This window comes from Phyllobates terribilis, unplaced genomic scaffold, assembly GCF_046119375.1.
Source record: "Phyllobates terribilis strain yellow unplaced genomic scaffold, ASM4611937v1 Scaffold_5__5_contigs__length_657084704, whole genome shotgun sequence".
NCBI lineage: Eukaryota > Metazoa > Chordata > Amphibia > Anura > Dendrobatidae > Phyllobates > Phyllobates terribilis.
In genome coordinates, this window is record NW_027362765.1 from 387720465 (window position 1) to 387746436 (window position 25972).

Below are 25972 nucleotides of genomic sequence, written 5' to 3' on the forward strand. Positions count from 1 at the left end.
ATGATGAGATACAATTGCCAGAAAGAAGGAGGACCAGGGTGCGGAAGTGGAAGACGAGGTGGTGGATGATATAGTAACTGACCCAACCTGGCAGGGGAACATGCAGAGCAAGGACCGCAGCAAACAGGGAGAGGGAGGCAGAGCACCCCAACAGGCAGGAAGAAGCAGTGTGGTGGCCGTAGACAGAAGGCAGGCAACCGTTCCCCGTAACACCAGCACGAAGGAAGTTGCCAGTACAACTGTTAGGTCTTCCTGAGTCTGGTTGTTTTTTTAAAGACTCTGCCAAAAAACCCAAAAAGGCCATTTGCACCACCTTCCACGCCAGCATCAGCAGGGGTAGCAAAACTACCAGCCTGACCACCATCAGCATGATCAGGCACATGGCAGCAAAGCACCCGACTGTGGGCAAAACCCCAGGGTCCAGGAACAGTGTCTGCGGGTGGTACCCCTGTTGTATGTGCAAGCCAATCCTCTGTCCATGGCGCATGTGAAGATGCCTCCTGCCCTGCACCTGTCGTTGCACACCCTCAAGTAGCACCATCAGCAAGCACGTCCTCGTCCTTGCCCCAGCGCAGCGTTCAGTTGTCCCTACCCCAGTCCTTGGAACGCAAGCGCAAATATGCAGCCAACGCCCCACAGGCCACACTACTAAATTCACACATTTCGCGACTGCTTACGCTAGAAATGTTGCCTTTTAGGCTCGTGTAGACTGAAGCTTTCCGCAACCTGATGGCGGTGGCCATCCCTCGGTACTCAGTCCCCAGCCGCCACCATTTCTCCCGGTGTGCCGTCCCCGCATCACAAGAGCACGTGTCCCACAATATTAGCAGTGCCCTCAACAACGCAGTTACTGGGAAAGTCCACCTAACCACGGACACGTGGACAAATGCTTGGGGGCAGGGACGGTACATCTCGCTGACGGCACACTGGGTTAACATAATGGAAGCTGGGACCCAGTCGGACCTTGGGACGGAACACTTCCTCCCGACGCCGAGGATTCCGGGCCCTGGGTCAATCAGGGTTGCCCCCACATTCTACAGCTTCTGCACCTCCTCCTCCTCTTGAGCATCCATCTACGAAATGATCACATCAGTCACAAGCTGGAAGCACTGCAGCAGTGCCTCGGTCAAGCGGCAACAGGCTGTGCTGAAGTTAATATGCTTAGGTGACAAACCACACAATGCTGAAGAGTTGTGGACAGCTCTGAAAGAGCAGGCAGATCTGTGGCCGACACCGCTGAACCTACAGCCAGACACGGTCGTGTGTGACAATGGCCGGAACCTGGTGGCGGCTCTGAGGCGAGGCAAGCTCACACACGTACCATGCTTGCCCCATGTGCTTAAACCTCGTGGTTCAGCGGTTTCTCAAAACCTACCCGGAGCTGCCGGATCTGCTTGTTAAAGTACGCCGCATGTCTGCCCATTTTAGAAAGTCAGGTATAGCTTCCGCCTCCCTTGCCGTGCTTCAGCAGCTTTCGGCTCACAGACTGGTGTGTGATGTTCCCACACGTTGGAACTCTACTCTGCAAATGTTGGGAAGGATTTGTGAGCATAAGAGGGCAGTTGTTGAGTACCAGCATCAACAAAGCCGTCGGTATTCAGTTCAGACTCCACACATAAGATCTCAGGAGTGGACATGGATGTCAGACATATGTACCATCCTCCAAAACTTTGAGGACTCCACCAAGATGGTGAGCGGCGATGACGCCATAATTAGCATCATCATCCCGCTTCTCTGTCTTCTGAAACGCTCTCGGCTTACAATCAAAGAGGATGCATTGCAGGCGGAGCACGATGAGATGGAGCAAGGAACCATACAGGGTGATTACACACAGCCAAGCCTCATCTCATCATGGATTGGGTGACAATGAGGAAGAGGAGGAGGAGGAGGAGCTAGTTTCATGCCCTATAGATGGTACTACCTGCACAACTGTCATACTGTCTGTTCAGAGTGAATGGCCCGACGACGACTTTCCCATGACCCTCAAGTTCTCAAAATTTTGGGTGACAGTCACTGGTTGGTGACACTTCTAGACCCACGCTACAAGGAGAACTTTCTATCTCTTATTCCCCAGGCGGACAGGTCTACTAAAATGGGGCCGTACCAGAAGGCCCTTGTTGCAGAATTATTAAAAAATTCCCATCTGAAAACGTTGGCGGCAGAGGTCACACTTCGTTGGACAACCAAGGAGTACAGGAGAGAGAGACAACTCCAATCCAGCAGAGGCAGTGTCCCAGACACTGTCAAAAGTTCTGGGACAGTTTTCTCAGACCCTCCCATCTTACAAGCCCTGAGGCGCAGGGTACTCTCACAAACAGTGCAAAGTTTGGGAAGATGCCGAGAGAGTACCTTGCCGACCGTACCAACGTCCTCCGTGATTCCTCTGTGCCTTATAATTACTGGGAATCCAAGCTGGACATGTGGAATGAACTGGCTCTCTAAGCCTTGGAGGTCCTGGCCTGCCCTGCCGCTAGCGTTTTGTCAGAGCGGGTTTTTAGTGCTGCCGGTGGAATTATAACCTTTAGGCGCATCCGCCTGTCATCTGAAATTGCTGACAGGCTGACTCTTATAAAAATGAACAAGGGCTGGATTGGACCAGACTTCTCAACACCACCGAATGATAGCAGCATAACCTAAACTCAAAAACAGTGTCTTTTTTTGGGAGGTCTAACTCTATTCCCATGCACCTCTGTCTTCACACCCAGACATGGGTATACGCTTCCTGATTTTGTCTATTTGCTCTTGTCCTCCTCCACCACCATATCACCTCCTCTACGTGTCTTGCACGGGGCATTGGAGTTCCTCCAAATTTTTGGCAGCCCTTGCAGTCACTGCATATGCAGTAACAGTATAGGAGACCCACTCGTTAATAATGGGAACAACAAAGCATAGCCGGCTGATGGCTCTCTAACAATAGCAAGGGCCGACTGCTGGCCCTTTAAGAATAGTAAGGGCTGCCCTTCATTATAAATGAGTCCCTCCATCATAAATGAAACACAATGTGTCTGATGAGGTGTCACACACCACATGGCCAGATGAAGTTGTAAAATGTTAAAATGTCATTTCCCAGTGAATGCATTTGTCTTGGTTGAAAGCAATGCAAAAGTGCAAAAACGCTACGCGTGAATGACGCGCCCCCTGGGCCGCGGGGTACTCTGTAGCCGGGCCGGTCGGTGCTGGGGGATGTCACAGTGGCAGTGACCTGGTCCGTGACCCAGGGCGGTCAATAAAAGGGGAAAGTAAAAGGGGAATAAGTTTTAGAGATAATGTTTGCGACGACACCTGTGGTATGCGGCTATATGGGGCCGCTGCGGTGCAGATGGTGATGCTGCAGACTTGGTATGGCTCTCCACAGGCAGAGCTAAGCTTCAGGGCAGGAAATAGTGATGTTATGAGGTAGATGTTGCTGGTGCTGTGTAGTGCAGAGCTGTTGATGGCGCAGCAATTATTAGAGGACACAGTGGGGTGCAGTCTTCAGGTTTTACTCACAGTTGTCAAGTTCCTCAGGTTACACTTTCCGGATTATAACCGCCCACGTCGTCCTGTGTTCACCAAGGAAGGGGTTCAGCAGCTCTCAAGTTTTTCAGGAGTACTTAAACGGGACCCCGTTCTATGTTCCTTTCTCGGTTGTCTTCCTGCACTTTTCACCCTCCTGCCCTGCGCCTCACAATCAGTCACCCAAGCCGGTAGCCTCGGATCTTGTCGGTCGACCTGTAGTCCCCTGGGACCTATGCAGCCACCTTTTCGGCGATGTAATTGTGGTGGTTGGCAGCTGCACCTTGCAAGTACAATAGCCTCCGATTATCTAGCTGACCATGATTATTCTCCACTAGTTTAGGGGCCGGTCCCCTCTGCGGCCTGATCCCTCCACGTCCGTGTGGATTCGGGCGCACGGGTGGCTCCTGCACTCCCCATGCCCCTGGGACGGACGGACTCTCTCTATCTCCCTGGAGCCTGGAGCTCCTACACTGCTCTCCTGAGCAGGACTGGCTCTGACTGAACTCCTTCTAGATGGTTCCCTGTCTTCTTATACTCTTTCCGACGGTGCTCCCCTGATCTACTTCCTCCACCCACACCATGGTGTCCCGTCTCCCCCCCCCCCCCCCCCTTAATCTCCCCCCCCTTTCCAACCAGGGACAGGACTCAGCAGTGGATTCGTGCATCTTGCCCCTCCTGCTGGTCTGGAATGGTGTAGTGTTGGATGCAGGTGTTAGGGTCCCGGGCAGTACTCCTTCCTTACCTGAGAGTGGGATACCACACCTCTGGGTGAGATGCAGTACCTCTGTGGCAACTGAACCCACAGGGGCGCCACATGAACATAGCCCAAGTTGTGGAGGAGCATTTTTCCTTTTTGTATATTTTGCCTTATATACAAGTCATTACCCTGGAAAGGATGTTCCTTAACATATTTCCCAGGAAAATCCATTTTGGTTTAGTTTTTGTATGTTTTATTGTGAGTCCATAAAAGTGGCGTAATACCTCTGACAACGTTGTTGACCGCAGTGACCTGGGAATCAGAAATGCTTCTAGGGGGTCTTCCCCATGCCGTTTCCATGTCATTTGAGCACTGTTCCCATCGATTTGGGCAATTTTTAGGCCCTCTGCAGACCGCCGGGGGGAGCCGCCTGAAAAATGCTCGAGTTTCCCATAGACTTACATTGGGCTCGTTACTCGGCCCGAGCACCCAAGTATTCCAATGTGCTCGAACCGAGCAATGAGTACCCGAGCATTTTAGTGCTCGCTCATCACTAATGATAAACGTAGACAAAAAGGAAAATCCTGCAGTCTGTGGACAATTTTTCATTTTCCTTAAACTAACAGCCTCCTGAAAAACTTGCACAGAACACAGGGTTAATCTTTCTATAATCTTTTTAAGTTTGGACAGAGCAGTGGGGAGAGGCTCCAGCTGCAGGAAGTGGTCTTACAACCAGATTCAGGTCTGATCAGAGTATACAATTATATAGTAAAACTGGAAAAAAAATTAAATTACTAATAATAATCAACATTTTAAATTGTCAAAGTGGCAACATAAAGTTTTACCTTCTGGATCGTATCTTCAACTCCAGAGTTCAAAAAGTCATCAATGTCATTCAGCTGGTTTGTAAAACTTGGTATCTGCAAATATACAGTTGTAAAAGAGTTAGAAGTCAATAGGGGGAGCCCTAACCTAAAGATTAGGAGGTAAAGGCGGTATGCAGAGGCTGAAAATCTGCTCAAGTCAATAGTAATGGAGGTGGATGCGGTATATAATCGCAAATTGTCTCTTCAGAACGGAAGAAGACTTGAACTCTATAGCGCCACCTATTGGAAGTAGCAATCCTAAAAGTCATTATCGACCCTTTAACGAGCCTTGCTATATGACTTTGGGATAAAAGCCAGAACCAGAGACTGAATTTGCAGACACATGTTTCGGGGTGTTTGCCCCACATCAGTGCAAAGCAAGAGATCTGATTTGGCTGTAAGAATGGCCTCTGGGGTGATGTCTCCATACAATGTCACTCTCCACAAGAAGAGACGTTACCCCTTGGGGTATATGAATGAAGAAGACATATCCGGCCGATCACTGCGGCGCTGGCATTTCTAACCATCGGTAATCAGCCATCATCAAAAAAAAAAAAAAATCCATTTAACAAATTATTTGAGTTCGCTCCTATAATATTCTGGCATATCACTAGGAAATACTATAGCATTGTGATCGGTTGTGGTCGGACCCCTGCGGATCAACAAAAAGGTTAGAATGGTGCAGCATGACGCTGCTCTGCACAGTTACAGGGAAAAATTAAGGAGTCACAACATTTTATTAGAAGAGTAACAATGTCCATAGAAAATACTAAGCCATGAGAACTACTGGTTGGGGGAAATCCAGATGGAAAACAAAGTGGATCCTCTGCAAATTGAACGGATATTATTATAACGTATATAAAAAAAAAAAAAAATTATATATGCTATCGAGTTAGATTTATAAAGTCCACGCTTCAAAGCTGCTCTGGCGTCTTCATGTAATTCAGACATTATGTCATCGCGTCAGCTCAGCAGAGCGAGGCACTGCGCACCGCAGACGGGAGCAGAGCGAGGCACTGCGCACCGCAGACGGGAGCAGAGCGAGGCACTGCGCACCGCAGACGGGAGCAGAGCGAGGCACTGCGCACCGCAGACGGGAGCAGAGCGAGGCACTGCGCACCGCAGACGGGAGCAGAGCGAGGCACTGCGCACCGCAGACGGGAGCAGAGCGAGGCACTGCGCACCGCAGACGGGAGCAGAGCGAGGCACTGCGCACCGCAGACGGGAGCAGAGCGAGGCACTGCGCTGGGACAATGGGAGCGATGTGAGTATGTGGGGTTTTTTTTAATGGCTATGGGGGTCTGTTGCTGGACATGGGGTGGGGTCTCTTATGGTATATAGGGAGGTGTGTGTGTGTGTGTGTGTGTGTCCTAACAGTATGTAGGGGGATGTCTGCATACTTAATTCTGCTCAATATTAATTGTAATTATAATTAATTTGACAATTTTAATATTGAGCAGAGTTAATTTCAGCCTATTGGTTTGGCCCTCCACAACAGTCACGGTCTCTCATGTGGCCCCTCTGGAAAATTAATTGCCCACCCCTGCCTTACAGAAATGGTTAACATTGAATCACTTTATAAAAAGAGAAGATGGTACAATGTATAAGAAGTATAGAAGACTCGTGTCAAGTGTCACAACACCTCTTGCAGCTTTTTGCAACTTTTTATAACTTCTTTATTTTTAAACAAATTCGTAACTTTTTGCTTATTAACAGCTATGATGGAATAAGACAAGTCCAGTATTGATCGCCAGTCAGGTCTTACTTTATGGAGGGGTGTGGGGGGTTAAGTGTAACTTAACTTACACTCTGGAAGTTGGCATCCATATTCAGGTCGCTGACTGAAGGAGCAGGAGTACAGGGGCTTCCGCAGTTGGCGAGCGTCTGGTTAATTTCATCTCTAATCGTGGTGAGATTGTGGTTGAGCTGATTTTGGGTGTCTAGTAAAGCGTTGAAGGAATCATTCACATGTCTCAAGGCTATTGCAGTGGAATTTAGATCTATGGGGAAAAAAAAAAAGTGAAAAGAAGCTCTTTATACATAAAAGTACATAAAATACCGCACAGTGCTCCGATTAAATTCAAAGCAGTTTTTGTTTTTATCAAATTTTATGTAGCGTCTTATGTTCATCCAACTTTTCCTTAGCCAAATCCAATATTTATTCCTATGCTGGTATAAAAAGCCAACATAAAAGGATTACGTCAATTCTTTATGTATGTTCTATTGGTGCAATGTCACCTTTCAAGACACTAAAAGCAATAGAGAAAGTGTGGAGCTCCACACCACAAACAGCCGAGCATCATTACTGCAAGATTTTGTGGTGGAGTGGGTGGGGGACTACTGGGAGAATACTTTACAACAGGTCATAAAATGAAGTTTGCCCCTTACTGATATTTTGAACGATTCAGAGCTCTCCACAATAGAAGGGTCATTTCCTCTTCTGAGAAGTCCTGAAAGTCTTTACATAGTTGGATTTAGCATTGGCGTGTGATACAATAACGAGCAAATCTCCTTATTTCATTATGGGAAACCAGGCCCAGGAGGATTTTTGTGATGATTGAAATTCATTCATGAAGTCACTGCGGTTGTGATCACTTATTGTAATTCTTATTCAGGGGCAACAAAAAAAAAGCACAGCAACCTCTAGGGTTGTGAATGAGACGCTCATTCTGCAAGAACCCGGACACCAAGATTCAGTACACCAGGTGGTTACCAGATGCCTTGAACAACGAAAATAAAACTCATTCTATAATTAAAAATAATTCAGAAGATGAGAAAAAGGCAGAAGAAAAAACAGGAAAAGTGGTAAAAGCAAAAGAAAAAAAAAAAAGTTTCACCGAGCTCCAAAAGTACAAGGGGAAAAAAAATACAGATTCTTTTTTGAGAGCCATAAGGGAAGTTCTCCATACCTAGGAGCTGGAGACAAGGTCATACATCCCGAGAAGGAAACTCATGCGTCCCCTTTAGAGAAGAGCTGACTAAGTGGATCTAGTCACCTTTTTAATAGTTTGGGAGAACCTGTAAAGAAGTTTGGACCATACAAGTTCCACCAGGTCAGCAAATAAGTGAGCAGCAAATGTAAAGTCATAAAATGGTGTCCGGGCACCAGGACTACCTGTACTCTGTGGTGACACCAAGCAGAACCTCACAAGAACCATATTTTTTTTTTCTTTCCTATGGAAGCCCCACATTCTAAATATACAGCACTGGTTGGAAACTTGGGCGTGGGGGCCCTCTGTAGTCTGTGCCAATTTCTGTCTAATTAAATTGAAGGGTTATTCCCAAAATCAGAAGAGATCACCTATTCTCTGGATAAGGGATAACTGAGCGCAGCATGTTGACAGCCGGGACCTCCATGTAGCCTAAGATCAAGGCTCTGTAACCCTGAGAACGAGGATCTGCAGCCCTTGTCCTGAATGGAGCAGAGGTGCACATGCTCTACTTGTCTATTGGACTGTCGGAGAAAGTCAAGTGCTGTACTCAGCCATTATTGGGAGTCCCATTGACAGTGAAGGCATTTATGGGGTGTCTGAATAGTCCAGGTCCTCGATCTGGGTATCGTTGGGGGTGCCATCAGTCAGACCCCCAACGATCAGCAAGATATCTCCTATTGTATTGACAGTTGCAAGCTTGGACTGGCCCACGGGGGAACCGGAGAATCCTCTGGTAGGCCGCTCTCAAGGAGTGCTGATGAACAGTGCTTTTATTCTTGATTCACAATTTGCAGAAAAAGGTATAATTAATCATTTATATAACAAGCTAGCCAAATTAATATTACATAGAAGCAAAAGTACATTTGTGTACAAGGCTCAGGTTATTTTTGCATGTACCTAAACAGTGGACCCCAAGAATCAATGTTACTGGTGGTCCGCCACTGGATAAGGGACACACTTTAAGGGTTATTGCCAAAACCAGAAGGTATCGTACAACAAATGAAAACAGGTTCATGATGTAGCGATCTGCACTTCATCGGAGGGACATATACCCGATCTTCCTTGTTCTACTGGGGTTTATCTTGATCAAACAAGCAAGTTTCCTGTTGTATAAAGACGGCGATTTCTCCAGTCTGACCGGCTCTACCAAGCCTGAGACATAACTCTGTTTTCGGTCTATGTTCCAGGAGGGAGAACGCCTCTCTACACATGACTGCAAATAATTTTCCCAATCTGACTTCCTGATAACACAAACTTTTACTTAACCCATTCATATAACAGACGTACAACCAGAATCAACCTATGTAGCTCCATTCATTTTCTTCCACCATGGGCTCTAGCAGAGGTTTTCCAAACCAGGAGCTCCGTTGACCCATTTCCCTTACATTGCATTATTAATTTAGGAACTGCCATGGGGTTAGAGAGCTCGTACACATTAGATGAATGCTGCCCATATTCCACCAATTTTGTATTTGAATATTCCAGCTCTTTCTTTTTTTTGGCAGATGTTGGGAAACGGGGAGGGGATACAAAAAAAAAAAAAAAAAAAAAAAAGGATTGTACATGTTTGATATCAAATATGCTTAATCTTTTTTAAAATATAATATATATATTATATATTTATTTTTTAATAAAAGATGGGACATATTGATATCAAACATGCACAATCCCTTTATCAATATGTCCAATTTTTTTTATTTTTTAAAGCAGCTTCTTTCTCTCCACCTATTGAAAATATAAGCATGCTCAGCTGAATGTACATGTGCATGGTAGTCTTGAGAAGATTAGCTGTCGGCCAACCATTCTCTAAGGTTAGGTTTACTGTAAAGACTTACAACTTTTTAAATAGTTGTTGAAATGGAATAATCTGGAAATACACGACATATTACACCATAAATATCCATGCCTTGCATGTTTTTTTTTTTGGTTTTTTTTTTTAAAGGGAAGAGGGGTATCTGATGCCAGATCTCTATAATACCAGCCTATATCATGGGTCAAGAAAACATGTATCGTGCCCAAATACCCAAACCCTATTTCCCCATGATGATACCCGCCATTGGTGGAGGCTGGATTTTTATGGATTGGACATTTCCCATTTTAACCACTTTTACTGTAAAGAATCCTTCCAATAACAATGACTGAATTACCTTTCTACCACACAGATTATGACCACTCGTACAATTCTTATGAATTACTTTGTCCTTGGATATTTGCAGAATTCAGTATATAGATACAATACATAAACTAAGCTGGTGTTATTTAGTTAAGGAGGGTAACAGGAAGTTATTACCTGACTGGTTCAGCCCGATTGCAACTGAAATCAATCTATTGTGCAAATAATCAGCCAACAGAATCGTTTCCGTAATCTCAGCTACACGTTACTGTAACTATCTGCACCATGATGCAAGATTTTTTGATACGAGCGTTTGCTCAAAGGATTAATTTTCAGCAGACAAATACTATTCATCAGAGGCTAATCAAGAAGCAGACACTCTGAATTAAAAAAAAAAAAAAAAAAAGAGAAACATATTCCATAATTTAATCATCCAGAACAGGTAAGGTGCACTAAGGTAAGGGAGGGAGCCTTAGCCCAGGACCACCACCCTGTTAGGGACCCCCAGTGTTTACAGCAGAAACTGCATTAATAATAGCAGTTTTCCATTATCAGTGTAGTTTTCGATGGGGAGAGTGCTTCAGGAACTATTTATTTATTATGCTTACTTATATTTCACCATCATATTCCACAGCGCTTTATAGGACTATTGGCAACATCATGGTCAAGTGACAGTGAAGTCACTACAGGTGCTATACCATGCAGGCTAGAAGAACTGAAGAGATTGGCAAATCCTCTACTGTGTGTGTGTCTGTATACATATATGTATGTGCTCTGTGTATACATGTGTCTTATGAAAAAGAAGAAAAAGGTGGCAGTCACAGGTCCTATTAAAAAATTCCAAGCTTTGCCACTCTCCCCCCTGCCATAATTTTTTTAATGTGATACTTGAATAAAACTTGGAATTTTTTAACTGGACCGGTGAGGGCCACCTTTTCTTTTTTTTCATATTACATGGACTAATCTTGGATGAGCACACTGTCTCTGCTGTTAGGCGATCAGCTCCACACTTCAAAACACACAGAACCACTTTTTTGCCTTCTTTTTTTATACACGTATCTGTGCGGATGCGCGTGCGTATAGAATATACATTTATAAATGACGACAGCCCAGAAGAGAGTTCATAGGTGTAAACAAGTCAGTAATTGCCCAACAAATGAGCAAAATGCTGCCAATTCATCAGGTGATTGATTTTTGTTCCGGCATAAACAATTCATTGTTCTCGGCAGCACATCGTCCGGTGTAAACGGCAGATCTGCTGCTGATAACATGATCCTGCATGGAGACAGATTGATCTATTAGTGATCGTTCTTCCTCCGCCGGTGTAAAGAAGCCAGGAAACAAGCGACCGGACGACTTCAGTATTGTCGATGGCGCTTATTAAACGGTCTGAACTCAGCACATGTAAATGCAAGCTAAATGTTTAAGGGTGATGCTGCAATATGTGAGCATTTGGGGCCCTACTTTCAACTTTTGCCCAGGGCCCCACTTTGTCTAAAACCGGCCCTGGATGGAGCACCATCAAATTTGTAAAGCAAAACTGGATATTTTGATTGCAGAAGCAGGAAAACATTAATCTAACCGCACCTAGAAATAGAAGCAATCTAATTCTGTAAAAACCACATCACTACTTCTACCTGGAACGTGGTGCCAAGTTTTGCATCCAACCTTAGTGCGGTATTTTAATTTTTTTATAGCTCTATGGTACCACCAATTAAGTGCTAAGAATACACAGTGTTCATGGGTTGAACACATCCTGGCTATAGCTATATGATGTATGACGGCCATTCACACCGACCTTACTCAACCATCTGATTGACGTGTCATAAATAGAACAAAGGGTTTTTCCAAGACAAGAAAAACGTTCATGATTCAAGTTTGTTCCCTGATCCTACAACCTCCCGACAGGTTACAAGCCAACCATAGAAAGCTGGGATTCATCCACGGTTATATAGTTAATTGGTGACGATTATTGCTTTATTAAAAGCTCGGCCGGCAAATGACCCTCCCAAGAGCAGTAAGGAAGAAAAGCAAAAAAATAAATCCGATGTCACATAATATTAATGGATAACTTTATGGCGCCTGGGTCTCAGTTAAGTTCGGGGCCAAAAGCAGGATTTTGGATTCACATATCACCTTTATGAAGTCTTTCGGAGCTTACTAATTACTTTAAGGGTTCATACAGACATCTGAGGATCTCGGACCGCAATGTACAGACTGACCGCAGGTCTCCCCATCCTCATAGAAATACATGAAGTCGCCATGCTCCGGTCGGGAGTCTCGCGGCAAGGCTGTGCATTGTAGTCTGATCGGATTGATTTGCATGGACGACTGAATGAGTCACCGGACTGGGTTCACATGAGCATATATTAAAAATAAATCATTAGTTTCATCCAGAAAAAAAAAAAAAAAAAATGAATTATTAGCATTTACAAGACCAATTAAAGAATTGCAAAATATTTGGAAAAATAGGATGTTTTACCATTGATCCGTAAGAAATCAGTTTTTGTTTGTTGTTTTCGTGCACTCAGACATGAATGGGCGAGTCAACTGACGATTTTCTAAGAGGCCAAAATGTGAAGAGGTCTCAATCCTTCCCCAACGGCTTATTCAGGAGAAAGAAGAAACAAAAGGAAGAAACAAAAGGAAGAAACAAAAGGAAGAAACAAAGGAATAAACAAAGGAATAAACAAAGGAATAAACAAAGGAATAAACAAAGGAAGAAACAAGAAAGAAACAAGAAAGAAACAAGAAAGAAGGAAGAAGAAGGAAGAAGAAGAAAGAAGAAGAAGAAGAATCCGGCATGGTGGAGTCTAGCACGTCAGGGAAAAGGAGGATTGGGCATGCTGGGGAGAAGGATTGGTCATGCTTGAGTATAATTTATGAGAAGATAAGAAAAAAGGATTGAATGTTGAAATTTTATATATGTCAGGAGAAAAATGACCAAGCTTGTTGGATGTCAACATGTAAGTAGAAAGAAGGATCAAACTTGTTGGATTTTTGTTGTGCGGAGGGGGAGGAAAGCATTGGACATGTAGGATTTCGACATGCCAGATCCTTTGGGAGATAAGCTGCAGTGAAGTTTGGAATGAGCCTGCGGACAAAAACTATATAAACTGTCATTCTAATAGAAAGTCTCCGTATTTATAACATTTTGCATGTGTTATGTACTCAACTGAATTCTTACCATTCACCGTTGATTGAACCGTATTCAGCGTGTCATTTGCACGTATCTCAATGCTACTTTTAATCGCCCCTCCAAGAACAGCTCCAATCCCTAAACGACACAATAAAAAAAGTCAACTCATAACTTGTAGCCAGACACGTCACTTTCTTATCTGGAGCAGGACTTTCTAGTTCTCGCTCATCAGTACATCGAAGTATTCTTCATTATCATTGTATATAGAGAAAGCAACTTTGCTAGAACATTAAATATCTAGATATGTAGTAACACGGCCCATGTCATGTCTACATGGGGAGGGGTGCATGGTTTTGGGTTTTGTAACGGGGGGATTATGGTGGCTCAGTAGTTTAAGACTGTCGCCTTGCACCCCTGGGATCCTTTGAGACATCATCGGTGTGGCGTTTGTACTCTCCCCGACCCCCTCCCCCCATGTTTGTGGATTACCTGCTGGTTCTCCAAGTTCCTTCCATATTGCAAAAACTTATTAGAAAGTTAAATTTGTTTCATGGGTTCTGAGGTCAGGAAGTGACATTGGGCAGGCACAGAAATGCTGAAAATATCTGTACAGAACTGTAAGATATCTTGGCGCTTTACAAGCAGCTGGAAATTATTATACAGTCGACGTGTTATTTAAAAGTTTGGAAAAGGACTAATAAAAGATGAGCGAACCTGAACCATAAAGTTCAGGGTTCGTACTGGAGACCTATTGTCCAGTGCCGAACTCCGAACAGGCTAGAGCGAAAGACACCTTGCTACGACCATTTTACAGCACTAAAGTTTGGGTCCCCATTGACTTATATGTGGTTCGGGTAGAGTTCTGGTACACGAACTCTGTACTAAAGCTCGGTCGAACACGACAAATCTGAACATCCACGGGTCCACTCATCTCTAATTGATAGCCTTCAAGGGGAATGTTGGCGGCCATACTGGTTGTCACTCACTTTTGCAATTTTTTGGGGTGGGAAAACAAGATTTGGCTATGTAGACACAAGGAGAAAACCTCAAGGACTTGTATGCGATTGTGTTTTTACCTAAAAATTAATCTCTCTTCCCTAAATTTAGTAAAACTTCAATATTTTCAAGAAGCAGCAATGGAAGTAAGATCTGCTCGCTGCAGTGGAGGATGAGACTATGGAGATTTCAACCTCTGGTACAACATATTTTCTTAATTACAATTCCCAAGGATGATGCAGTTTTAATTCTGAAAACAATCTTTAAATGGAATCTGGTCAGTATAAAACGACTGTTCAAACCAAGCACAGGCGCTCTGTGAACCCCTGGCGTCGTCGAGCAGTTCATGGAATCTTCCCACTTACTTATTTTCGATCCAGGTCGGCAGAGATCGATGGAAAACAAGTAGGTAGGAAGGTGGATTGAACTGCTCGACCATGCCAGCAATGCACCGAGCGCCTGTGCTTGGTTTGAGCAGTCAAGTTGCCCAACAGACTCCAGTTAACAAGGAACCTGCCACGTTATAGAGCAGATATATGGTTTTGTAGGAAAATACTAAGCAGAATGTGTATCTTATGGATTTTAGACTTAGGAGTCCAGTGGACGGTCCTATTCATTGATTATGCAGATTGGTACATGGATGGTTGGCAATCACTGATTATACCACCCACTGGACTCCCAAGCATGGAAAGAGCCAGATTTAAAATGAAGACAATACATAGTATTTGATATTTCTCCCATTTACTATATATCCGCTCCTCTTGCTTTAGTGCCCTGCTAATTTATTGTACAAGATTTCTAAGCTGAAATTCCCGTTAAGGGGGCCTGCTGTCCAGCTCCTGGATTTGATCCCTTAAGTTTGTGTTCTGTGGTCGGCTTCTTTCTGCAGCGCCACAGGGGAGACCCCTTTTCTCTTGGTTTGTGGATTCTGCTATTCTGGCTTCAGTCAGTCTAGTTTAACACAGGTGTTTATTCCTCTGCCCATCACCTTTTGGGTGCATCTTTATATTCTGTACCTCTGCTGGTGTTTCCTGCTGTTGATAGATTCATTTGGATGTTGTGACATTCTATTGATGTTTGGAGCCAGTCTGTGAGATTCCAGGGTTTTAACTTTTCTGTTTATCATTAGGAAGTAGGCATTATATTATATTTGCTAACAGTAATTGCTTTATTCTTTTTTATGGAATTTTGTTATTTACTTTACTCACTCTGGGATCTTTCCTTTGTTCAGCACACTTCTCCTCTTGTAGGCAATTCACCCTCTGCTCTGCCCTCCGGTTCTTTAGGAGGAACGTAAAGCAAACCCACAGCTGTTTAGGTCTGAGCTGCCATCTCCTAGTCTATGGTAAGGGCCATCTCTGCACCCGCAGGCACCATTAGGGACTGCGGAGTCAGGAAATCTATTCTGTACAGGAACCGGCAGGGTCGGTCGCAGTCTTTTAGTGTACAATTTATTTTCCTGAGTGAATTGCTACACAGGCATAACACCTGCATTTTGGTTAAGAAGAAGCAGTGATCTGACTGGTGGCACAGGTGGACTCACCAATGGCGCTGCTGTTGGCCTTGTTAATGGGAATTTTGCTTGAATTGATAATCAAGTCAACATCCTGAAAAGACAAAAAAATAATTATCCAGGAATTTTTTCTCTCTTGTGTGCAAGATTGTGCCACAAAACAAGCTGCAATTGTTTTAAAAAAAAAAAAAAAGACCAACACACGTCCCCAAAGTGGGTGTTTCTAAGAGATTTTTTCAGATATTGTGGGTGAGGCTAAAATGTCCCATTATAGGGTGTGTAAGGGTATGTAGATATTGGCAGACTAGGTCGTCACTGACCGTCTACTTGTCTGACTTGCTTCGAGTGACAGACATAGATAGGTAAACCACCGCTACAATGTAAGGACCTCAGCTTACTGGACCACTGTGAGACTTATGTATGGGCATGGGCACCATTATGGTGTTTGGAAACACCCGAGTGAGGACAGTTGAGATAGACCGCCATTCCTCCCTAAACAAAATTAATGAGATTTGCTAATTAAAAGCATTTAAGAATTTAATAACATCCCCCACCCGAGAACACTCTTATCTAATGTGTACGGGGACCTTTAGTGTCCCTCTCGGATAATATAGCCACTTTGTACTTCTACATTATGCCCATAGTTCTCCAGTTCCATTATTTCACACTGCTGTTTGCTTTGTTGCTGTAGTTTCAGGTCATTTCCATCCCCTATAAATCTTTACAGCCTTCTCCGCCATTCTGCTGGTAACCGGCCATAAAAGCCTTGTTCTCTGGGATCCGTGAAATCCCTCCAAGGTCTCAGCAGATGGTGGAGTTCAATAGCGGACGCTCTCCAGACGGTCTAGTTGGCTGGCACACTGTTGTGCCGGCTTGGCACTGGGTACTGTACCTGGGGCACCGAATTCACGTAGGTCTTCAGGTTATCCACCGTATCGTTCAGAGACTTGAAACTGTTGCCAACTGCGTCATTTATTTTACTGTTGCTATAAAAGGCGCAAATGTCGCCCGCCCTGAGGAGGAAATGGAGAACGCGGAGAAGACGTCATCAGCTGTGACCGTACAGTGCTCAAACAGTTTTATGATAGTTTCAATGTAAAGAAAACTTCTAGTTTCAGGAAATAAAAAAGTTAATTTCATTATGTAGTACAAAAGTGATACAATATCCCGATATACCTCCCCACAGATCTCGGCTTGCAGTCAATGGATAGAAACCCTTAATGTTGACTTTAAGATCAGAATCTGTCTTGGTCATGTGAAGGACACACAGGAGAATGGCTGGTTACAGTATTGCTATCAGGACTGCTTGTTGTAAATTGAAAATGGATGATCCCTTGAGGACCCTGGAAGTCCCAGGTTGATCCTCTTGAAGCCAGAGTGGAGATCTGGGTTGTAAAGGAGGTCTCTGTTCCTGGAGAACATTCATCTGAATCTCTGCCATGCAATACTACATTTGCCCAGCAGTGGCCGCTGTAGGAGAAATGCCTGGCTGAACACTGGACGATCGATCAGTTGATCATCCGAGGACCCTCATTTTTTAAAAAGGTCCAAATCTGGCTTCAAAAACTTTCAGCAAGTTGCCGATCTCACTTGGGGAAAGTTGCAGCTGGCCATATACTTGCTGCAGGGCCATATAGTATTATATGATGGAAAGTCACATTTGTTAAGCAAGATGCATCATGGCTACCAAATGGGATAAGGGTGGATACTCACAGGATGACGAGAGTGATGCAGAACAGGAAGATATACTGAAATCTCCTCCTGCAGTTGATATTCTTCGTCTGCTTCTGATACATTTTTCCGCCACAATTGCCGCAGCAGCGACAGCAAGCGAAAAATAGTCCTACCAGCGTCATAAGTACGATGAAGACCACGCCAATGGCCAGAGCCACGAGGTAGCCGATCTCATACATCAGCACCTAAATAAAAAGTGCGTCATTAATGTCATGGCCAACAGGTATCCATTTACTATACAAAGTCCATACAAACATGGGGAATTAATGAGGACAGTAAAACTTTACATATGGAGTATGGTGAGGGATTTTAACAAAAATGTTTAAGAACAGAGAAAGTTATATACAATCTAGAAATAACTATTTCACAGAATCCCCCTGCCTCTCCGGCTCTGCTGATCCAGTGTACTCCAACGGTCCCGCATGGACAAAGTGGTGTCTACCATTATTGTGACCACTGCAACCGATCACTACCTTCAGTGGTCACCATTTTCCAGAACAGAACGTGATCACTGAATGCAGCGATTGGTTGCAGGGGCCACGGGAATAATAGATACAAGAACAAGGCACCACTGGATCAGCAGAACCGGAGAGACTGGAGAGTCAATAAATAAAAGTAGCATACAAAATTTGACAACTGGGCGCTTTTATCCCCATTGCATCCCACTAAAGAGCACTGATTGGATAGTGCTGGAAAGTGTAGGGACACATCACCGCAAAAAATGGTAACCCTATGTTGCCAACTTGTTTCTAGGAGGTGTAACAGAGGAACAAACGAGTTCCAAGAAAGCTGCAGAAAGCTGAAAGGTCCTGTTTGGGGTATTTTGGTCAAAAGCATTCACCCGTCCACTAAACAGGTGACAATGTTAGCTAGGAGGGATTATGGCCGCTTGGACCCCATGGATTGCCTGTATAGAAACAAAAAAAAGAGGGTCACTTTTTCTGCAAACCACCGGACCATGTAGGAGAAGATTGGAGCGGTGGTCAGGGGGTTCATCCCGCCACTCCAGACAATGGCACTGATCAGGACTGCAGAGAACAGCGCTGTGGACATATAATACTGAATAGATGTTATAGTGCAGAGAACGAGACGCCAGAGGAAAACGCCCGCTCTTATCAGACAATTCCAGACATGTGATGCACGCTTACTGAACCTAATCCAGGGTAAAATATTTACAAAACCAAAAGTAAATATGAAAAAAGGGTCTACACCTACGAGTAACCGAGACAAAAACATGCAGAAGGAAAGCGGTCAGAGAAAGGGTTACTAAGAGGGTGGACACCTAAAACAAAACACACCTATTACTGCGCCGGTAATCCGGGCTTCTGGGAACATTGCTAAATCATTTACCACTCTGCACCAGAATTAATGATTCTCTCCTAAAGAATAATTTCGGGACTTGCAAATGGGGGGAAAAAAAAAAGAAGGAGCATTTCCCCAGAGCAACCAATCAGATTGCAGCTCTCACTTTTTGAGGTCCTTTTAAAGAAGGTGAACCGGTCACCCCACTAAACAGCCACAACTGCTTTATAGCGCAGGGGATAGAATGTTCCCAACATTATAATATAAAAAAAAAAGAAAAAGTCCAAAACGAGAGGATTGACACTTGCCAAATATTCCCCAACGAGTCAGGGAGGAGGGACCTAACTCCCGAACATGTACATGAGGTGAGATGTACAGACGAGCCGCTGTCCCCAGCGGCAACACGGCCCCTTCATGGAGCGGATCGTCAGAGATCGCAAATATCAGAAGACCCACCAGCAAGTATACATGGATTTTCCTAACGATAGGCAATCAATGTCCGTAACAGAGAAGCCTTTTAAAATGGGAATTTACTAATTTGGGGACAATTTATTTTCTTACTTTAATACGTGTACGGAGTGCCAAAAATCATTTTTGAAGTCGAGGCAGGCTGCACAAGGAGTTAACCGAGACTCCATCAGCGAGATCGGTCTAACAGAAGAGTTTCACAATGCATCATTATTGATACATATGCATCGTATGAATTCTATTTAAAATTATATTTCACCTGACTTACGCTTCTCAGCAAATACACACTACTTAGAAAACTAAGTGAAATAATTTATGGTAGTGTGATCCCAAAGTATGAAGGGTCATCAACCCAGGAGTTGAAAAAAAAATAAAAGTTCAGAAGATTTGTTTTCACACAACAGCAGTGAATTTTGGAGAATGAATCATCAATGTAATGGATTTATTATCCGTCAATTTGTTTTTACAGCTCACTAAAACAAAACAAAAAAAAAAAAAAAAAGAGTCATTAAATAATTTTGGACTTTTCCCAGAAAAAAAAAAAACCTTTGGTAAATATGGAAAATTAAAGTATACTCTACCCAGTATGTAAAGTGAGTGAGTATTGTAAAAAAAAATAACAGAAATCGAAAAACAGCGCCGCTCTTGTCAATAGGTGGTATAAGGTATTGCAGTTTTTTGAAGAGTTCAAAAACGAAGGCCCTGAATCATCAAGACATGTGTTTTTCTCGCCAGTCTTGATGTGGGAGCATAGCGGGATGGAGTGAGGCGCCCGGTTCATTAAGAGACACATGCTCTTAATGAATCAGGCGAGGTGCAAAGTTTTGAAATTAACCTTTTTTCAGGGAGTTTTTGGAGGGTTTTTCTTCTCTTCCTGAAGCAGCTTAAGATTTTTTGTTTTGAAGAGCTTCTTTATTTTTATTTTTTTGGACAGGATTCTATTTAAAAAAAGAGAATATGTTCAGTGGGGGAAAAATAATATATATAAATTTTTTTCCCCCCCTGAAGATTTATTTATTTATTTATTTTTTTTAAATGAAAAAGGCAGCAAAAAAATAAAAATAAATAAAAGGCTCTTCAAAATTGTTAACCGTGAGATTTTTGAGCATTTAGAAAGTGGAAATTCTTTCTATTCACTTATATGGGAAATCCAAACATTATTGGGAGGAGTATTTGGAGAGCATATGTCAAAAAAAAAAAAAATAAAATAAAATTAATACTAAAAACTCTGTGTGAACATAGTATAAAGTTGATGCAAGATCATAATTCTAAAAATAAAAAAAAATGCTACTAGAAAAAACAAAAATGAAAACAATTTCTATGGAATGTACTTCTAGTAGAGGAAAACTAAAGTTTATGTACTTTTCCCAGAATGCAGTGCGTTTTAGGTCTTTTGCAGCTAACAGAAGTTACGGCTATTGTTAGAGGTCCATCCTGTGACCAACAATGGCAGAAGATGTAGATTTCCTCTTCTGCACATATCAGGGCATTGTACGGACTGCGGGAAGCCGGGGCGCAGCTGGCAATTCTGCTGCAAAGGAAGCGACTGATGGGATGTGAAAATCTACAACCTTTTCTGACACTAGATACATATATCATCTCTCAGCATGCCTGGAGTTGTAGTCAGCCAGCTACTTTAAGTGACATTTCCGTTTGTCCAGGTGGACTGCTGCTTGTGCTTCCCTTAGCAAAGTTGCCAACAGTTGTGAATTTCCCGGCAAATTTGGCAGGTCTTTTTGGTAAAGGTAAAGAGAGTGAGCATTCTCATCCCATATATATTATATAAAAACCATTTCCTCAAAAGATGGAAAACGCCTTTTTTACTTAAATGCACGTATTTGGGGCTTAAAAGATTATTTTTACAATAGAGTTTCATTAAATATATTTTATCATTTGCCTTCTATAGCTTCTGTGTCGCATTGGCTATTGTTGGCTGCAGAATGAGTTAACTGAGAATTTGTCAGTGATGGTATTTAGATTTTTTTTTTTTTTTTTTTTTTTTAAAAAGCGTTACAAACTCCCCCATCATTCAATCACCCCATTTGAGTTGATTTATGGCCACAAAAGTTAAAATGTGCGGTGAAGCAAAGGACCTGAAAAAAGCCAAATGGTGCAACATTAAGGAAACGCAAATTGCAAAAAGAGGTTTTAGCCTTGTTTAATACATGTATTTAAGTGAAAAAAAAATATAAAAAAAAATATTGTCCTCACAGCTTCTTTCATGACCCCATTTCTTTCCCAGAGCGTTCACCTGAAGAAACAGATACAAATTGTGCTCCTGCTTTCTAGATAGTGAGTGTGTGAGAGTGTGTGAGAGTGTGTGCCCCCCACAGCTGGATTCCCAGCTACACAGCTCAGTGCTGTTCTGAAAAGTCACCTGAAAGTACTAGTGCATACTCATCAATATTAAGTGACAATAAAAAGACAAGCACTTACCTTTTTAATCTCATCAAGATGAAAATTTTGTTTAATTGCCTGTCCAAGAAAATCTGCAAACAAAATAAACATAACCGTGTATAGGATCACAGTGGATTCCATTGTTTTAATCACAGAGCTAGAGAAAGTCTCCATTCACATCTATGCTGCGTCTCACATTTATAACCCAACCTACCTTGCAGTGCCAGATCCTTCACAGAAGAGATGCCCCCCCCCGCGCCCATCTCGAACAACCAAGAGGCCTAATGATATTCAAATGGTGGCAAGAATGGATGCCAGCGGTATTTCACCAATTCTGGACTGTCATTGACTTTAAATGTGCAAGCGGTCCTCATATTACTCTGCAATGACATTCTAAAACGTCATTGCATAGTAATGAGGAGCAGAGAGGCGGCTGACCGACACAGCCAGACTCCACATAGAGCGGACAGAGATGAGCGCTGTGTGATCTCACTGTGAGATCAGAAAGCACTAATACCACTTGTTTCCTCTGGTGATTGCTGGGTGCTGGGAGGGTTAAGGAGCTAATCGGTTCTGGTAGACTCAGATCAGCTCTGTAGTGCAGCAAGGAGGCTGACTTTGCCCTGTAACTAGGGTCAATAAGCCAGCCCCAGTTACAGAGGAAATAAGTAAAAAAAAAAAAAAACACCCACACACCTTTGGGAGGCATTACAACATCTAAATATATTTTTTAGAACTTTTAAAAAAAAAAAAAAAAGAGAACACAATGTGTGAAATAAAATAAAAATAAATTAATGCAAAACAGCAAAAGTATATACATATGCACATTTTAATTTTAATGTTTATATATCCAAGAATAATTGTTGTTACGGAAAGGTGATGTGTTTACATTGTTTATTTAAATTGCAATTTAATGATCCTTTATGGTCAAAAAAAAAAAAAAAAGTGAGACACTTTCTTTTTTTTTTGCTTTACATAAATCCAACATAAAAATTAGGCCCCTCCTATGACGGAAATACGGTGCAAACTAAAATTTTAGTTCAGAAAAAAAAATGAATATGTGATCGATCACGAATGTGAAACAAAAAAAAAAATAAAATGGGCCAGTCTTGACCTTGTCAAAACCTTTCACCCTCGTGCACTCAAAGTACTATATTATGTATCAAATGACCAAGTTCTCCAAAAAATATGACGTAGTGGTCATGGGAGATTTCAACTATCCAGACATTTGTTGGGAATCTCTCTCAAGTAAAACTAACAGGTCAAGCAAATTCTTAACCTCTCTTGCTGACAACTTTATCTTCCAAAAGGTAGGGGAGAAAACAAGGGGATCTGCTACTTTGGATCTAATCCTTATAAACAGGGAGGAAATGGTTGAGGAGGTAAAGGTGGCTGGGACCCTAGGAGGCAGCGATCATGCTATTATAGAATTTTGGATAACTAGAGGAGGAAGACATGTGAAGACTCAAACTTCAAGGTTAGATTTTAGAAAGGCAGATTTTAAGAGACTCAGAAAGAGAATAGGAGGGATCCAATGGCTGGATGTCCTTAAGGACAAAAATGTCCAGGAAGGATGGGAAATTTTTAAAAATGAGATTCTCAAAGCACAATCGTTAACAATCCCGAAAAGTAGGAAGAATGGGAAGCATTTAAGGAAACCAGGATGGATGAACACAGAACTTAAACACATGCTAAAAAGAAAGAAAGAAATGTTTATTAAATGGAAAGAGGGAGGCATATCTAAAGAAGATTATAATGCAGTCTGCAGATCCTGCAGGGCACGTATCAGATTAGCTAAAGCTGACAATGAATTAAGGCTTGCAAGAGATGTCAAAAGCAATAAAAAAGGATTTTGGGGGTATGTCAAAAGTAAAAGAAAAGTCAAAGATGCTATAGGATTTTTACAGGATGAAAATGGAGAAATGGTAAGAGAGGATGTTGAGAAGGCCGAACTTTTTAATTCCTATTTTGCATCTGTTTTCTCTCAGAAAGAAAATGTAACATCAACTGATCTTCACTGTCCTTTTAAAGGAATAGAGGAATCCAAGTTATCAGTAAACAGAAAGATTGTGAGGGAATATTTAGCTAACTTAAATGAGTTCAAGTCTCCAGGTCCAGATGAATTACACCCCAGAGTACTGAAGGAGATTGTAGAAGAAATTTTAGAACCACTCTCCATAATCTTTGAAAATTCTTGGAGAACAGGAGAAGTCCCAGAAGACTGGAGAAGAGCAAATGTTGTTCCTATCTTCAAAAAGGGGAAGAAGGTGGACCCAGGGAACTATAGGCCGGTGAGTCTGACTTCTATACCAGGAAAGATCTTTGAACAAATTATTAAACAACATGTATGTAAGTACATGGATAAGAATGAAGTGATTAACCAGAGTCAGCATGGGTTTGTAACTAACAAGTCATGTCAGACTAACTTAATTTCCTTCTATGACAGAATCACTGACTGGGTGGATCAGGGAAATGCTGTAGATATAGTATATCTTGACTTCAGCAAAGCATTTGACAAAGTATCTCACATCATCCTTATTGAAAAAATGACCAAGTATGCAATGGACCAGGCAACTGTTAGGTGGATTCATAACTGGCTTAGTGATCGGACTCAAAGGGTGGTTGTAAATGGCTTCACATCCAGCTGGATGAATGTCTCAAGTGGGGTACCACAGGGCTCCGTCCTGGGACCTGTATTGTTCAACATCTTTATCAATGATTTAGATGAAGGAATTGAGGGTAAACTGATTAAATTTGCTGATGACACAAAGCTAGGAGGGATAGCTAATACTAGAGAAGAGAGAGAGAGGATTCAAAAAGACCTAAATAAACTGGAGCAGTGGGCAGCAACCAACAGAATGTTTTTTAACAGGGAAAAATGCAAAGTACTACATCTGGGCAATAAAAATGAAAAAAGCATATACAGAATGGGAGGAATAGAGCTGAGCAACAGTACATGTGAAAAAGACTTAGGTATACTAATAGATCATAGACTGAACATGAGTCAACAGTGTGATGCAGCAGCAAAAAAGGCAAATACAATTCTGGGATGTATTAACAGAAGCATACAGTCTAGATCACGTGAAGTCATTATCGGTCTTTACTCCTCTTTGGTCAGACCTCATCTGGAATACTGTGTACAGTTTTGGGCACCACATTTTAAAAAAGACATCGACAAACTGGAGCAAGTTCAGAGAAGAGCGACCAGAATGGTGACTGGTCTGCAAACCATGTCCTATGAGGAACGGTTGCAGGATTTGGGAATGTTTAGCTTGCAAAAAAGAAGACTGAGAGGAGACTTAATAGCTGTCTACAAATATGTCAAGGGCTGTCACATTGTAGAAGGATCATCTTTATTCTCATTTGCACAAGGAAAGACTAGAAGCAATGGGATGAAACTAAATGGGAGGAGACACAGATTAGATATTAGAAAAAACTTTTTGACAGTTAGGGTGATTAATGAGTGGAACAGGCTGCCACGAGAGGTGGTGAGTTCCCCTTCAATGGACGTCTTCAAACAGAGGCTGGACAGACATCTGTCTGAGATGATCTAGTGAATCCTGCTTTGAGCAGGGGGTTGGACCAGATGACCCAGGAGGTCCCTTCCAACTCTACCATTCTATGATTCTATGATTCTATGATTCTAGATTTTGACTGCAAAGCCATTGTTGATCAAAGTAAATCTTTATTTGAACCTGCTAGATGAAAACTAGTTTCTCTTACCACAGTTAATTAGAATAGTAATTGCAACAGTCTCAAACCAAAGTTTAAAAAGGGCCATGTTTGGACTCTGCAATTGTGTGAACGAAGAGCAGGATGTCATTGCTTCCAGTTATGGTAAAAAAAAAAAAGCCTGCACTGGATACACAAGGGTGACCGCAGATTATTTAAGTGTCCATGCCAATCGTAGATTTTATTTAGAAGTTGGACAAATCCCTTAAAAAAAAAATATTTTTTTATTAAAAATACTCATCCGTTTTGTGTTTACAGCTCCTATGCAGGCCTATGTGTCTTCATGATTACACAACAAATCCTGTGCAGTCTGATCCTGCAGTGATACTTCTTCTGTTCTCTCTTTCTTGCTTATGACAATTACGGTAGTATGTTAGGAAGAAGAGCAAGACAAGTGGACGGGTCTATGACTGCAGGATCAGACTACGCAGGGTTTGCTTGTAGTCTGTCACCATGGAGACACATGTAACACCTGTAGTGAGATCTGTGTGTACAAAGAATGGAATTGTTGGGACTACAAAGACATTCACAGCTGCAGACATTGGTGAATCTTATGCAGCACTGTCTTGGACTACAACTCCCAG

At 42.6% G+C, this 25972-nt stretch overlaps 1 protein-coding gene and 1 long non-coding RNA gene across 4 annotated transcripts in view; one reads left to right on the forward strand and one right to left on the reverse strand.

Moving 5' to 3' along the window:
• Positions 1-25972, forward strand: part of LOC141273301 (uncharacterized) — a 58451-nt gene that overhangs the window by 20653 nt on the left and 11826 nt on the right. Inside the window, exon 2 of the long non-coding RNA XR_012322084.1 lies at positions 23645-23947. This is a non-coding gene — a long non-coding RNA (uncharacterized lncRNA). The remainder of the gene's footprint in view (positions 1-23644; positions 23948-25972) is intronic.
• Positions 1-25972, reverse strand: part of LOC141273300 (prominin-1-A-like) — a 79933-nt gene that overhangs the window by 18441 nt on the left and 35520 nt on the right. For all 3 annotated transcript variants that reach the window (XR_012322083.1, XM_073684936.1, XM_073684935.1), the window contains exons 3-9: positions 21696-21748; positions 17469-17674; positions 16648-16768; positions 15786-15849; positions 13295-13384; positions 6868-7061; positions 5041-5115 (exon numbers count right to left, since the gene is read on the reverse strand). Coding sequence is in view for 2 of the 3 variants with exons in the window: in XM_073684936.1 (XP_073541037.1) it covers positions 5041-5115; positions 6868-7061; positions 13295-13384; positions 15786-15849; positions 16648-16768; positions 17469-17674; positions 21696-21748 (803 nt within the window). In the remaining variant the exon portion in view is untranslated. The remainder of the gene's footprint in view (positions 1-5040; positions 5116-6867; positions 7062-13294; positions 13385-15785; positions 15850-16647; positions 16769-17468; positions 17675-21695; positions 21749-25972) is intronic.